Source organism: Mustela putorius, unplaced genomic scaffold (assembly GCF_011764305.1).
Source record: "Mustela putorius furo isolate JIRA1106 unplaced genomic scaffold, ASM1176430v1.1 tig00000242_pilon_pilon_pilon, whole genome shotgun sequence".
NCBI classification, from domain to species: Eukaryota; Metazoa; Chordata; class Mammalia; order Carnivora; family Mustelidae; genus Mustela; species Mustela putorius.
The window spans coordinates 5,772,508-5,787,427 of NW_025421325.1; the positions used below are offsets into that span (position 1 = coordinate 5,772,508).

The window sequence follows — 14,920 nt, forward strand, 5'->3', positions numbered from 1 at the left end:
CTGGAACATAACGTGTCAGGTTAAACTGAATCTTGCTACCTATTTCCTCATTTTTATATTCTAAAACATTTATAAAATCTGATTTTAAACTCTTCTCTTAATGGCCACATTTGCAGGACTAGGGCCTAACGTGGGGTGCAGAACAGATCTACGGTGCTCAATTTATGACTGGAAGAATGGAATTCTTTGGGGAATTAATCTCTAGGAGTTTGTGAAATGGTGAAAAAAGGTAAAGCTTCTAGAAAAAGTTCTCAGGACTCAGAGAGGAGCAAAGACTATTATCTGGGGCACCATGAGTCGAGGTGAATGCATTTCCTGGCAGATTTTTCTGGTGGATTAGGCTTCACAACTGCCACTGCACAGTGCTTTGAGTCTGCTTAGTTTTTGTAAACTCTCTTCTCCCACCCCCTGTCCCCACGCCTGTAGAGCAGCCTTAAACATTTCAGATTCAAGGCTAACTGAAAGGCACCTGTTTGAAATAGCTGGAAGGGGCCCCGGTTCATTCAGTCATAAATCCAGCTCATGTTTACGGAGAACACACTTTAATGCAAGGCACCTCTCTGGGCACAAAAGGGAACAAGGTTCGTTTCCGTAATAAGGAGTCGGATGATGAATAGGCGGGCAAGACAAATACAATTAACCATAACCCAAAGCTGAATTAAAGAGGCATAGAAACCTGTTTTGAGGACTCACAGAAAGAACTCACCCACTTTTTCAAGTAGCAGGAGAGGCTTTATGGAAAAGGTGGGGAAGGAGAGCTAGGCTTTGCTTATAAACTTAGGACCTCTGAGCCTAGTCCCTGTTCTCGAGGAGCTCCCATACTAGTTGGGAAGAAAATCACATGTACAAGCAGCTGCAATTCAAGTCCATATGTGATAAAAGGGATTTGAAAGTCAGCGAAAAGCGAGAGATCATTTCCTACTACAGTAACCAGAACTTTATGGCAGGGTGGACTTGGGCCCTAAGAGATGAAATGAATTTATTAAAATGCATATTTCAGGGGCGCCTGGATGGCTCAGTGGTTTAAGGCCTCTGCCTTCAGCCCAGGTCATGATCCCAGGGTCCTGGAATCGAGCCCCATATTGGGCTCTCTGCTCGGCAGGGAGCCTGCTTCCTCCTCTCTCTCTCTCTGCCTGCCTCTGCCTACTTGTGATCTCTGTCTGTCAAATAAATAAAAATAAAATATCTTAAAAAATGCATATTTCAGATAAAAGCCAATTAGATGCTCTAGATAATTTGGAAAACCCAGAAAAATATAAATAATAAAACAGAGGTCCCTTGGTGGCTCAGTTGGTTAAGCGTCTACCTTCAGCTTAGGTCATGATCTCATGGTCCTGGGTTCGAACCCCCTGATAGGCTCCCTGCTCAGGGGAGAGTCTGCTTCTCCCTCTCCTTCTGCCCCTCCCCGCTGCTCATGCTCTCTCTTACGTGCTGTCTCTCTCAAATAAATAAATAAAATCTTTAAAAAAAAAGAATAAGGCAGAAATCTATCTATAGACCTACTACCTACAGATAAATAAATTGCAAGACATATGCTTAGTACATATTTGAATATGAATAGAGCTAGTAAATGACATTACCATTTACTGTCTTTTTTTCTTATGCATATTTTTATTATATAATTTGGAAACTTTTAAAAAAATATTTCATTTATTTATTTGACAGAGAGAGAAAAAGCACAAGTAGGGGGAGCGGCAGACAGAGGGAAAGGGAGAAACAGACTCCCCGCAGAGCAAGAAGCCTATGTGGGGCTTGATCCCAGGATCCCAGGATCCCTACCTGAGCCAAAGGCAGATGCCCAACCCACTGAGCCACCCAGGAGCCCCGGGAGTCTGTTTTTATTTTTATTTATTTTTTTTTAAAAGATCTTATTTATTTATTTGACAGACAGAGATCACAAGTAGGCAGAGAGGCAGGCAGAGAGAGAGGAAGGGACGCAGGCTCCCTGCCGAGCAGAGAGCCCCATGAGGGCTCCATCCCAGGACCCCGGGATCATGACCTGAGCCGAAGGCAGAGGCTTTAACCCACAGAGCCACCCGGGGAACCATGGAATCTGTTTTTAAAAAACATATCCTGTAAGGGGACCCGGCTGGCTCAGTCACTAGAGCATGTGACTCTTAACTTTGGGATTGTAGGTTTGAGCCCCATGTTGGGTGTGGAGAGTACTTAAAAATAAAATCTTAAAAAAACTTTTTAAAATCCTATAAAAATTCACTTTATATTAGTAAAATTATTAGAAAATACTTTTTTAAATAACTAAGAAAATACTGTTTAAATAAATATCAATAATTAATTGATATATCATTTCTAGCACCAGTTTCCAAAGTGTTCACATTTAGATTTTTTCTAAACTTCCAATCATTATAAATAAAACTTCAGTGAAACTGCTAAACACAAATCTTTGTCGACATCTCTATATTTTCAAGGTAGTGGAATTATCAAGTCTGGGTGTCTTAACATTTCTAGGGCTCTCAAGAGAGTAAGACATTGCACAATTACTTTCTTGAAAGGTTATACCAATTTACATTCCCGCTAGCAAAGTATGAGATTGAGATATGCACCTTCATCAACAGTGTTCTTTAAAATATTTGCTAATCCGATGAGACAGTAGTAAATCTACTACTCTACTGTTTTTGTGTTTTTTTTTAAATTTTGTATTTATTTGTTAGTATAGTATTGTCATCTATACTTCAATTAAAAATGAACTTTTTAAAAATTTGTATTGATTCAATCACTAGTGATGTGGGACATTTTAAATATGATCACTTCCATCAATATTTAAGTTTCCAGTTCATGTTCTTTGTCTCTTTGGTGGGGGGAAGTTGGAGAAAATCTGCAATTCTCAGTCAGTCTGGGCTCTTCCATGGTTATCATTTTGTGAGCATTTGTCACGGTGTGATCTCATTCGTTCATGTTCCTCTCTCTCCCTCCCTCTCCCCCAACTCTCCTTCCTCCCCAGCCACCCCCCAAGACAGCCCTTAAACATAGCCAACTACTTCGCCCAGTGCTCAAAGAAACCATGCTCTGTTGCAACACGGGAGGAGAAACTGGTGCTTTGGGGACAATATGTTCAGATTGTCAAGGGCCATTGAGTCATTGAGCCTCTCTTTTTAAACACTGATCTTAGAACCTAACCTCCCCCATGACATCAAATTAAACTCCACAGCATTCCTCTCTTGATTTCCCAAGTTTCAACTGAACCTTATCCTCCTGCCTTCATCATGTCTGTTCCTGCTGAGCCTGGTGTGGACCTTCCTACAGTCTCCTTAGACCGAATCCTGCCTGTTGCTGATTATGAAGCTCTAAGAGTGGCCACTGGCTGAGGGTAATCTCTTCCTCTGAATCCCGTAGCACATCGTAGTTCACAGACAGTGTTTTCTAGCATCCCAAATGTTCTGATTATTTGTGCATGCCATTCTTCTACTTCATTACTTTATCAACCGCTGAAGAGTCTGCTTGTATAGGGTCTACGTCTTCTTTAGGTCTGGATTCTCATGATGCAGTTAGCAGAAATCAAAAAATGTTTCATGAATTAAAAGATTAAATGTCATTTAACAGAAACACTAGGGGAAAGAGAGCTACTTTGAAAGGGAAACCAAACCTTAATTTTAATTGTATTGGCTGTGGTAATATTACAGACTGAATCATGTACCCTTACCCCACCCTGGCGGGGGCAGGAGCAGCTAGCCAAATTCATAATTGAATCCCTAAGTCCCATGTTAGGATATTTAGAGATAAGGCCCTTGGGGAAATAATAAAAGTTAAATGAAGTCGGAAGGATGGAACCCTAACCCAGTAGGATTAGTATCTTTATAAGAAGAGGAAGGGACACAGCTCTCTTTCTCTCTCTTCATTTGTGTGCGCAGTAAAAAGGCCATGTGAAGACACAACTGCTATCTTCAATCTGAATTGGATTCCTTATCAGAACCTGATCATGCAGCCTTCAGAACTCTAAGAAAATAAGTTTCTGTTGTTTAAACCACCAGACTGTGGCATTTTATTATGTCAGCCTGAGCTAATATGGAGGTCATGGTAAGACGTTAGGTAGAAATGGGAGAAAGTCGGTCTAAAAAAGGAATATTAGTAACCTAATCAAAGAACTCACAGGATCTCACGATGAGACCAGTTGGCGGTGGTAAATAAAGGAAGAGTTGGGAAACATGCTTCCTTTTGTCTTGTCATAAGGGCACAAGATACTCTCTCTCTCTCTTTTTTAAAAAATATTTTATTTATTTATTTGACAGACAGAGATCACAAGTAGGCAGAGAGGCAGGCAGAGAGAGAGGAAGGGAAACAGACTCCCTTCTAAGCAGAGAGCCCGATGTGGGGCTCGATGCGGGGCTCGATGCGGGGCTCGATCCCAGGACCCTGGGATCATGACCTGAGTCGAAGGCAGAGGCTGTAACCCACTGAGCCACCCAGGTGCCCCCACAAGATACTCTCTTATTCTGCATCCTTTTAAATCCCCTGTTGCAAAGCAATAAAAACTGATAGAAATTACAACTGGATTCCAGGGACTGAGAAACTGAATGGCGCTAAGCGATTAATTTTAGATCAAATACAAAGTCAGGAGAGGGAAATAAGCACTCAAATAATGTTTCAAAACAACTGGAAATCTGACAAGGAAATTGCCACTGGCTTCCATGAGAGTAAGAGACTACTCTCTTATAATGTTTTCTTGATGATATATTGATTTTCTTGAGCTGATGCATTAGCCACGGAAAGATGTTCTGAGTCTCCAGGGACATTACTCGATCTGGGCATCAGGCCAGATCACAGAACCACACATGACTTCAAAACCAAGTATTAAGGAAGAATACATTAGAAAGCCAAGAGAAAAAGAGAACAATTCTCTCTGGGGTCTTAATATTTGTTCTCAGGTCCCTGCAAAAACTCACTCACCATAAACTGCGTATGTTAAATACGTGTCATGATTTTGAAGTTTCAAACAAAAAAAATCTTACTCGTATGAAACAAAAACAATAAAGACAGGCAAAGAGATTTTTGAGGACCCTACTTCTTGGAACTCTTATAATTCAATGTCTTTTCAATTCTTGCATTAGTAATTAAAAACAAAAGAAACCATGAAAATGTTTCTTTCAAAATTTCCTTTTATCCAACATGAGGAGAAAATATGGGGACGATTGTGTCATTTTCTTATCCTTTATGATAGATTTCAATGTATTCTGTGCCTAACCTCCAAAATATCTATATCCGATACATAGATTCTTTTTTTTACATTTTTTTTTTAAAGATTTTATTTATTCGTCAGAGAGAGAGAGAGAAAGCATAAGCAGGGAGAGCAGCAGACAGAGGGAGAAGCGGGATTCCCATTGAACAAGGAGCCCGATGTAGGGCTCGATCCCAGGCCCCTGGGGTCAGGACGTGAGCCAAAGGCAGAGGTTTAACTGACTGAGCCACCCAGTTGTCCCCAAATAAACTTCTAGGGGCATGTGGGTGGCTCAGTTAGTTAAGCATCTGCCTTTAGCTCAGGTCATGATCACAGGGTTCCTGGATCGAGCCCCACGTTGAGCTCCCCGCTCAGCGAGGAGTCTGCTGCTGCCTCTCCCCCTGACTCTTGTTCTATCCCTCTCGATCTCTCTCGTTCAAATAAATAAATAAAATCTTAAAATAAAATAAAATAAACTTTTAATAAGTATAAATTACAAACAGGAAAGTGACCAAGTTCTAAAGCGACAATTCAATGAATTATCAAAAAGGAACCACAACAGGGTAAGCGCCAGCCAGATCAAGAAACAAGAAACCTTACCAGCAATGCAGACGTTCCTTTTCAAGTATAGTTTTAGGCTAGACATATTTTTTCATAAAAATATTATTAATAGATAGTAAGTGCCTAGATCAGTCCACAAAAGCTAAAAATGTTTATGAATACACTGCCCAGGGGCTAGAGGGACATCTCCACTTACCAGGGCCTATTCTAACTTAGATTCCTTCGTCAATTGCACGGCTCCTGGGAACATAAATTAGTATAACCACCCAGTGTTAACTGGAAAGTAGTTTACGGATATATATCCAGATCCTTAAAAATATGCGTATGTTATGCCCTAGTGATTCCAGCTAAAAAATGTTTCTCCAAGCAGTATCACAGGTGTGCTGATGGATACTTGTCCAAACAGCATCATAAGAACAGTAGCCCTGGGACAGCTCTGTCACTTCCTAACTGTGTGATCTGGGACAAAATATCTCATCAACTGCTCTGTGCCTCAGTTTCCTCATCTGTTAAATGGTAATAAGAGTAGGTTGTTTCAAAGAGTTGCATAAAGAACTTAAAAGAGTGCCTGTCACACTGGTTTAACATTTGTTAAGAACTTAGTTATTATTACAAAACCATTCATCACGACATTATTCATAAGAAAAAGAATTTTTGAAAGATATTAAATAGGGCAATGAATGCATATACTTTTGTGCATCCATACAAAATGTCTCCCTTGGGGGATGGCACAGGGTTTAAAAATGCAGACTCTGGAACCCAAAAGCCAGCCTGGCCCTGACCAGCTGTATGACCTTGGACAACTTTCTTAACTCTCTGAGGATCAGTTTCCTCATTTGAAAATAGAGACTAAAGGGGTGCCTGGGTGGCTCAGTCATTTACACATCTGACTCTTGGTTTTGGCTCAGGTCATGATCTTAGGGTCGTGAGGTCAAGCTCCGTGGCTGGCTCTGCACTCAGCTCAGTCTGCTTGAGTTTCTTTCGCTCTGCCCCTCCCCCTGCTTGCTCTCTCTCTCAAATAAATAAATAAATATTAAAAAAGAAAAAAAGAGGGGTGCCTGGGTGGCTCAGTGGGTTAAAGCCTCTGCCTTTGGCTCAGGTCATGGTCCCAGGGTCCTGAGATTGAGCCCCACATCGGGCTCTCTGTTCAGCGGGGAGCCCGCTTCCTCCTCTTTCTCTGCCTGCCTCTCTGCTTACTTGTGATCTCTGTCTGTCAAGTAAAAAAATAAAATCTTAAAAAAGAAAAAAAGAAAGAAAGAAAATAGAGATCAAGAGACTTATCTTGGAGTGTTCAGTAGCTCATAAACATAAAGCACTTAAAACAGTCCCTGATATATAGTTAGCGCTTAAGCAGTATTGGTGCTCTCCACCGTTAAATTGATGGCCTGGTGATCCACCAAATGCACAAAGCTTTCCGGTCGGTGGCTGAGAAACTACGTGCTCTGCGAGGAGAAGACAAACAGAACAAAACCTAAATCCTTTTCAGAATTAATAGAGGGAATTACAGACACAGGCCTGGGCCTGGATGCTACGTGCACGATTTCCGTGTGAAGGAACTGGGAAGAGTTGTTCTGCTGGCAGCACCAGAATGCACCGCTTTGGCTAAAAGGGGAAAAAAAAAAAATCCCCCAACAAAAACTCCCACCACGCCACGGCAACAAACAAGTCTTGGGCAGAGAAAAAAGCTGGGCGGGTTTCCCTAATCTCCAGGACCCCTCACCCCCTCTTTTCGTCTCCCTGACCCCCTCTCCTGACCCCTTGTCGCTTTGGGCTTCCCAGGAACTGCAAGACTGGGAGTGGAGATTTCCATCCACTTGGGGGAGGAGGCATGCATACAACAGCTCCCACAGAAACATCTGGGGGGGGGGGTGCTGCGCTGAGGTGACCCCTGTCCCACTTTTAAAGCCTTTGGTGTGAGTGTGGACACAAGCCAGACATGCTTTTGTTCTAAAGGAGCAGGTTTCTAGGCAGCCTTGGAAAATCACAAGGTATGGCGACATTGCTCTGACCTAGTAACCCCAATTTCTGAATAGGACAAAGGCCAGCAGTCCCCAAGCCCTACTCCCTTCACTATCAGCAGCTCCCATTCCCCAAGAACCTTGCTCCTCTAAAGGGACACCAGAAACTATGACACCACCAGCTGTGTGTGCAGAGGGTAGCCGTGGTGCCCTGGGCACCATGGCCTGTGAGATAAAGGAAGCTTTGCGCTGGAGGCCCTTATTCCCTGAATACCCCTGGACAGCAATGGGGCAGGCTGGGCGGCTGCCAGGGCCCCCTCCCAGCCCTCCAGTGACAGTTTGGACAATGGCACCGCTTGGTTCGCTGCGGGCACTGAATGTGGGAAGAGAGCGGCTTTGTTCAGGCCTTGTCACTATCTTTCCTCACCACTGTTCCAACCAGGCTTCTGGGGCCTGTAGGGTCACTGCTACCTTAGGGGTCTTTTCCATTCTACTTTCTTAATGGACTGGCATTAATTAATATTTAGTCTGTGTCCCCAGTATGCCCAGACCACAGATAGCATCCAGAAGACCCAATAGCTATCCTCGAGGAGGAGATGGTTAAAAGGGCCATGTTTCTAAGAAATCACTGATCATTGCTATGTTTTTGTTGTGGTGGTGGTGGTTGTTGTTAAAAATGCCCTTAAGGAGGGGCACATGGGTGGCACAGTTGGCTGAGCAACTGACTCTTGGTTATGGCTCAGGTCCTGATCTCAGGGCTATGAGATCAAACCCTGGGTTGGGCTCTGTGCTCAGTGCAGGAGTCTACTTCAGAAACTCTCTCTCTCTCTCTCTCTGCCCTGCCCTCTCATTCTCTCTTTCTCAAATAAATAAAATAAATCTTAAAAAAAAAATGCTCTGGAGGAAATAGAATGGCCCAATGAGGAATGCAGATCAAGAATTGTGTTCTGAGAACCCTAGTTCTTGTTGCCCGGGTCCCAGTGGAAGAACCTAAATGTCAAGTAGATTGGGCTCTCCTGGGTGTTCCTAAAAATGCAATTATTGCCAGTTGCTGGGGAGGGACTTGTGGGCCCCAGAAAGAGCCAGCCTTGCAGATTTCACAGGACTTGTATAAAAGACAGAAGCTCCTCAGCAACATTTTGCTTCAAGCTCTCGTATTTAAAATTAAGTCATCCAGGGGTGCCTGGATTTTCCACATGGAAAGATTAATTCTCATCTGAGAATTAATAGATGGGCCTGAAATAGTCTCCTGGAATCTGCTCATTTGAGAGTATCCACAAAAAATGTGTTTCTTACTTTCTCAGGAGATCACACATTCAAGTCGGTTACTTTATATAACAGGAAGGCACCCATTTTTTAAAAAAAAAAATTTATATATTTGACAGACAGAGATCACAACTAGGCAGAGAGGCAGGCAGAGAGAGAGGGGGAAGCAGGCTCTCCACTGAGCAGAAAGCCCGATGGGGGGCTCGATCCCAGGACCCTGGGATCATGACGTGAGCCGAAGGCAGTTGGCTTAACCCACTGAGCCACCCAGGCGCCCCAAGGCACCCATTTTTTAGATGACCCTTCAGATGTTTGAAGATCATTGGGAAATTAGTTAAACAGACATGGTTTTCTGGAGGTAAAAATGGGGGCAGGTAGAATAAAACCTCAAAGTAGGGGAGGATCCTATGTGTGTTCGCAGGTGCTAGTCTGGTATTTTCTTGCTGCTTCCCTTTGCCCACCTTCTGGCTGGTGTAAAACTCATGTGTACAATGGCAATAGGTCTTGTTATGCCAAACGCTCCCAGAAGAGGTGTGAGGGGCTCCTCATATTCAGAGACCTGCAGGGTTAGGAACTCAGGTGGTGTCACGTCCATTCCTTTCTCTCCTGTTACTCTCTTCCTCTTCCTCTCTTCCTCACTCAAGTGTTTACTGATCACTAGTCAGTATGTGCTAGTCTCTGGGAATATAGAGCTCAAAACCATGGTGCTGGCCCTAGAAGAACCCACATTCTATTGAAGAATTCCATGGGGTGGTGTTATGACAGACGTATGTACAAATGCTGTGGGAGGGAGCACCCTTAGCCAGACTTGGGACATCGGTGAAGGCTTTGTGGAGGAACAGATGATGCTAGAAGTGAGGGAGTATGGAAGATTGAGGAGGAGTGTGTCAAATGGTGATGGAGAGGAGGGTGATTAGTGCTTGAAGTTTCTGATTCGGTTGGTCAGTGGTGGGTCTTGTGGACAACAGTGTATCGGGGTGGAAGCCACTGAGTCAAGGGGATCAGCCAGTGCAAAGGTCCAGAGGCAAGAGACAATATTCAGAGAACAACCAGTTGTTTGGTCAGGCTGACACCCAGCATGTAAGTGAGTGAGCGATCCTGGATGAGATGGAACTGACAGGAAATGGAGCCAAAGAAAACTGTCTTACAAGGATGAAGCAAATGTGGCCAAGGTCTTGAGTGCTGACTGTTTTGGGATCCATTGTACCATTAGGTCTATTTCTGTGTTTATTACAAATACTCCTAGTAAGTTTTATGGAAAAGTAGAATATCCCCAAAATGCACCAACACCAGAATATCGCTCAAACGGATCTGAACTTGAATCACAGGTCTGCTGGTTTCTAGTGACTACTGAAGACTCTGGGAAGTTGGGACGCCTGGGTGGCTCAGTTGGTTAAGCAGCTGCCTTCGGCTCAGGTCATGATCCCAGCGTCCTGGGATCGAGTCCCACATCGGGCTCCTTGCTCCGCAGGGAGCCTGCTTCTCCGTCTGACTCTGCCTTCCACTCTGTCTACCTGTGCTTGCTCTCGCTCGCTCTCTCTGACAAATAAATAAAATCTTTAAAAAAAAAAAAAAAAAAAAAGACTCTGGGAAGTTACTTAACCTCTCCAGTTCTCATTTCCCTCACATGATCATGGGATAATAATCATGCGTACCTTCTTGGGCTTTTATGAGGACTGAAGAAATGGAACACGGGGAAGGCCTTCCACAGTATTTGGCATGAGCTATCCCTTTTCTATCACAGAGGGATCATCTCATTCATTCTGATTGAGATTTTTGGGTGATGTTGTGCGGGGTGCCAAGCAGAGAATATTTAAATATTCCATAAATTTCAGAAGTATAGCCTGCAAGGCAAGGTCTGGAGCTGGAAGCAGACCTGGGGCAGTGGTGTGGAATGAAGAACATAGCCACACCGCAGACTCACGTGTGTAAGTTCAGAGGGGTTAGCCCCTGCAGATGATGGCTGAGGAACAGAGAGCCTGCTGGGCTCCCTAAGTGCAGCGATGGAACACTGATTGCATTCATAATCCTTTGCATTCCCTGTATTTTCTGTTCACATAAATTCTCAAACGAGACACACCGACACCATCACACATACTTAGTAGATAGGCTATTTTGTTATCCACGATGTTAAACGGACCCATCAAAAAAGATGGAAGGCAAATCTGGGACTGTATGCTCTGGGGAACCCCTGGGAGCCCTTGAGACATAGCTCATCCCCGATCACACCTGTATCACACCTGCAGTCCTGATCAGCTCTTCAGGGAGAACGGCTCCTGGTAGGTCTTTAACGACCAGGTGTGTTTGCCCACTCTCAGCCTGCGCTTTCTAGTACCATACCTGACAAGCTGACAGGCACACTTCACATTTTGCAGCTGAGAACTGCAAATAGAACTTAAGCAAAATTACTCAAACAGTTGGGCCAAAGGGCCCACCTCTGACTTGACAAACAGCAGATATGCTCCTGGACACCAATCTCTGGAACTCTCTTGGAAAATGCTATGTATCTCTAAAGGGGTGTGTAGGAGGAAAACATTTAGATCTGTGAGCTCAGGGTAAATAAACTCAGGGCTGGCAGTTTCTGTGTGTTCTTTGAAGTGTTAAAGAGCTAAATACATATATCCTGAGATCCGACTGAGGACCCTCCAAAGATGGAGTGCTTACAGCGTGGAAACTTTCCTTCCAACAACCTCTCTGCTCTTCCCAGAAGGGTAAAACACAGTGTTAAAATTGAACTTTGAAGCTGTAACCTGACTTCAGAACTGTTTACCCTAAAGAGTGCCATGTTCTTTTCCAAGATAGCTTCAGATCATATAGCTCCCCAAGGCATTCCCAGTTGCCACATTGGAAGTCTTAATTTTATTTTTTTTAAAGATTTTATTTTTAAGTCATCTCTATATCCAACATGGAGCTCAAACTTAAAACCCTGAGATCAAGAGTCACTTGCTCTATGGACCAAGCCAGCCAGGTGCCCCAAACACCTCCCCACAACTGGCCCTTCCTGGCCTTCAGCTCAGTGGGGCAAGACTACTTAGGCTTCAGCGCTTTAAAGGAAGTTGTTTAAAGGAAGTTGTTCTTGGCTTTCCTTCCCGATTGCTAATTAGCTTCTACAGGAGGCCACATTTTGGTACCAGTCACTAGATGAATTCTTGAAAAGCTATGAATATAAATGCCAGCTCTATTCCACAGGAACTCCTCAGTTCATAACACAAGGCTATGTCCTGGACCCCTTCGTGGTGACTCACACTTCAGGTGGCTTACTGGCTGTGTGACTTTGTCCAAGTTACTTAACCCCTCTGCTTCAGATCCCTTTTCTATAAAGCAAGGAAGGGAACCGTTCTGACTTTAAGGAGTTGGTGAGGACCCAGTGAGATAAAGGCCTGGCACATAGTAAGCGCTCAATAAATCATCATTGTTATTACCGTTGATACGTGCCATTGTCACAGTATTTCATCCACACATGCTTTCATGTTTGATTCTGTGGACCCATGAGAACAGCCCTTGGTATGTAAGAGCTGTAGAATATTGTTATTGTAAATCTCTTACGTGAGCATTAACTTATGTAAATTCTGCCTCTGAAATGCCAAGAAACTGGCATGTCCACCATTCTGATAAAAGATGCTGGATAACAGCTGTCTTTGTGCCTTGTGGGGTCTCCTGGTATTCTCCCCATCTTCTCTCTCACTGGTCCTCCTCTTTATCCTTCCTCATTCTGCTGTCTTGCCCTCTGGAGGTGCTTGCCCAGTGGGAATGGAGAGTGCACTGGTCTGTCTGAAGGAGGAATGAGTCTCTGCCCTGCCTGCCTGTCCCTTTCCAATACCACCCATGGGGCAACTCATCCTCCTCCTCCTGGGCTCTCAGAGCACTTCAGGAAACCCTGGCTTCACTCAGAGACCTCCTGGTATTTTCATACACTGAGCTGAAAGGTTCAGGTTGCTTTGGGTCAAATTCATTTAAAAACCACCTCTGCATCTGAATTAATTCCTCCAGGAGCACCCAAATATGTTGGCTTTAAATGTGGTGTATCCAGATAACAAATACAAAGTCTGGGGCTTGGGAGAAGTGGGAAGATTTAGAAAGCACCAGATGTATTCAAGTCCCATGAGTCACCTTTAGTTTCGCTAAAAGTTAAACTTCACCTTTTCAGGTTTTCTGGCTCGTGTCCATATCAAACACTGACTGTGAGTTCACGGACCCCACACCCTGAGGCTCCTCAGAAAGGACAGAACAAAATTCTCTGATCAAAGCTGCCATAGGTGATTTTCCGTTTAGCAGGAAGCAATTATTCCCAAAGCAATTCCCAGGGCTCTAGCTGTGCCCTCCCCCTTGCGATCTGAGACACAGCACACCCCCCTCCCTTGACCCCGCACCCCTCTGAACCATGAAGGGCGTCTTAGCACCAAATGGAATAGCCAGGACGATGACATCAGTCAGTAAAGGCTGTAGCCGAGCAGTTTCCCTCCCTCACTCATTTATTTACCAGCACGAAACCAGAAAGAACGCTCAGGTGGGCTGGCTATGCCCATTCTCGTTTCACCCCCTCTCCCATGGTGTCCTCGGGCTCCACCGCCTTTTCTCTTGGGTAGTCAAGGACAAATGCTCTAATCGCCTGGGGCTGTTCCTCCATTCCTGAGCCCCACTGCAGCAGGCAGAGTACCCTCTGAGCACTTTTATGGGCAATAAAACTTTATAGCATGCCAACTTCAAACCGTTCCCACATTTCTGAATAGAACTATTAATGACATACAAGAAGACTACGGTTTGCCCTTTGAAAATACCAGCAGATAGGAGACCCCTTCACAACAGGGTCGGCTGAGTTCTACCCGCTAACAGCGGGCTTACAGAAACCCCACCATGGCAGAGCCCAGCTCCTGACCGTGAACACTTAAGTTAGGAAACGAAACAGCCTCTGAGCCTCACAACATTACCCACACAGCCGTGAGCTTTGCCTCTCCCCTGTTGCTTTGCTGTCAAACCCACCTGTGTCTCTCCTCTCGTTTTTTTCCTTCCCTGTGCATTTCTTGCCTGGGTTGACCAGAATCATTATGAGCCTTGTCAGCAAACCCCAGAGAAATGACTTTCTCCTTCCGTGGTTAGCAGGCAACAAATGAAAACCAAGAAAAAGCTAGCAATTCAATAGCAACTTGCTTCTCTTAAACGGTGCCCAGGATTAACCAGCGAGCCCATAAAAAGCATCATCACACACTCCGAACTGTCCTTACCCGTGTTCCATAACGGCCGCTCCTGGACATCAGAGACTGGCCCCAGCCTCCTCCGATGTGGGGACTCAGCTCTCTGCAGCCCACAGACAATTGGGCCCATTATAGTCATCAAGCTGCTGAGTTAAAGGGTGGCCCTTACAAAAATATAAACAGCTCGTCAGCACAAGCCAAAGGGGCAGGGCTGCAGTATCAGGGGACAATGGGAGCCAATGACCAGCCTCTTCGGGCTCTGTTAGCTTAAGATATTAGGTTTCATTCTGAAGTCGGGGAGACCAGAGAGCTGGAGAGGGAGCCAAAGAGGAACAGCCAAGTCCTCGTCTTTATAGCCAGCAGCATGAAAGGAGTCCAAGTTGAAAAGTTTAATCACTGCCTGCAGACCAATTTCAAGGAAAAGTTCGTATGTCTCCCACATAATAATATACATTTTAAAAGTCACAAACATTGGTGTTGCATTAGCCATCTTCATTCTTCTGGGGTCAATGAATGGTCTATTTATTGCGGCCTGTAGGAGCTTTCCAATCAAAGAACAAAATCCAAGGAGGATGCCTTTATGACATACTTATTCTGTGGAATAAAGTGTCTGATGAGAAGCCTTCACTACCTCCACAGAGAAAATGTTTGATTTTATAGGTATGTCTTCAGAACCCAGAGAAATAGGCTTCTTTTTGTCCCCAAATAGAAATGGCTCACATTCTTTTTTTTTTTTTTTAATTTACTTTTTGACAGACAGCAAGAGAGGGAAC

General features: G+C 44.3%; 1 protein-coding gene across 4 annotated transcripts in view; it reads right to left on the minus strand.

The window, feature by feature from the left end:
• TRIM2 (tripartite motif containing 2) overlaps positions 1–14,336 on the minus strand; it is a 113,952-nt gene extending 99,616 nt beyond the window's left edge. For 2 of the 4 annotated variants that reach the window (XM_004758085.3, XM_004758084.3), the window contains exon 1: positions 14,178–14,334. In XM_004758085.3, coding sequence (XP_004758142.1) covers positions 14,178–14,207 — 30 coding nt within the window. In that variant the 5' untranslated portion in view covers positions 14,208–14,334. Of the gene's footprint in view, positions 1–14,177 lie in introns of all 4 variants that reach the window. The other 2 variants (XM_013059175.2, XM_013059176.2) reach the window with 2 other exon arrangements.
• Between the last annotated feature and the right edge of the window lie 584 nt (positions 14,337–14,920).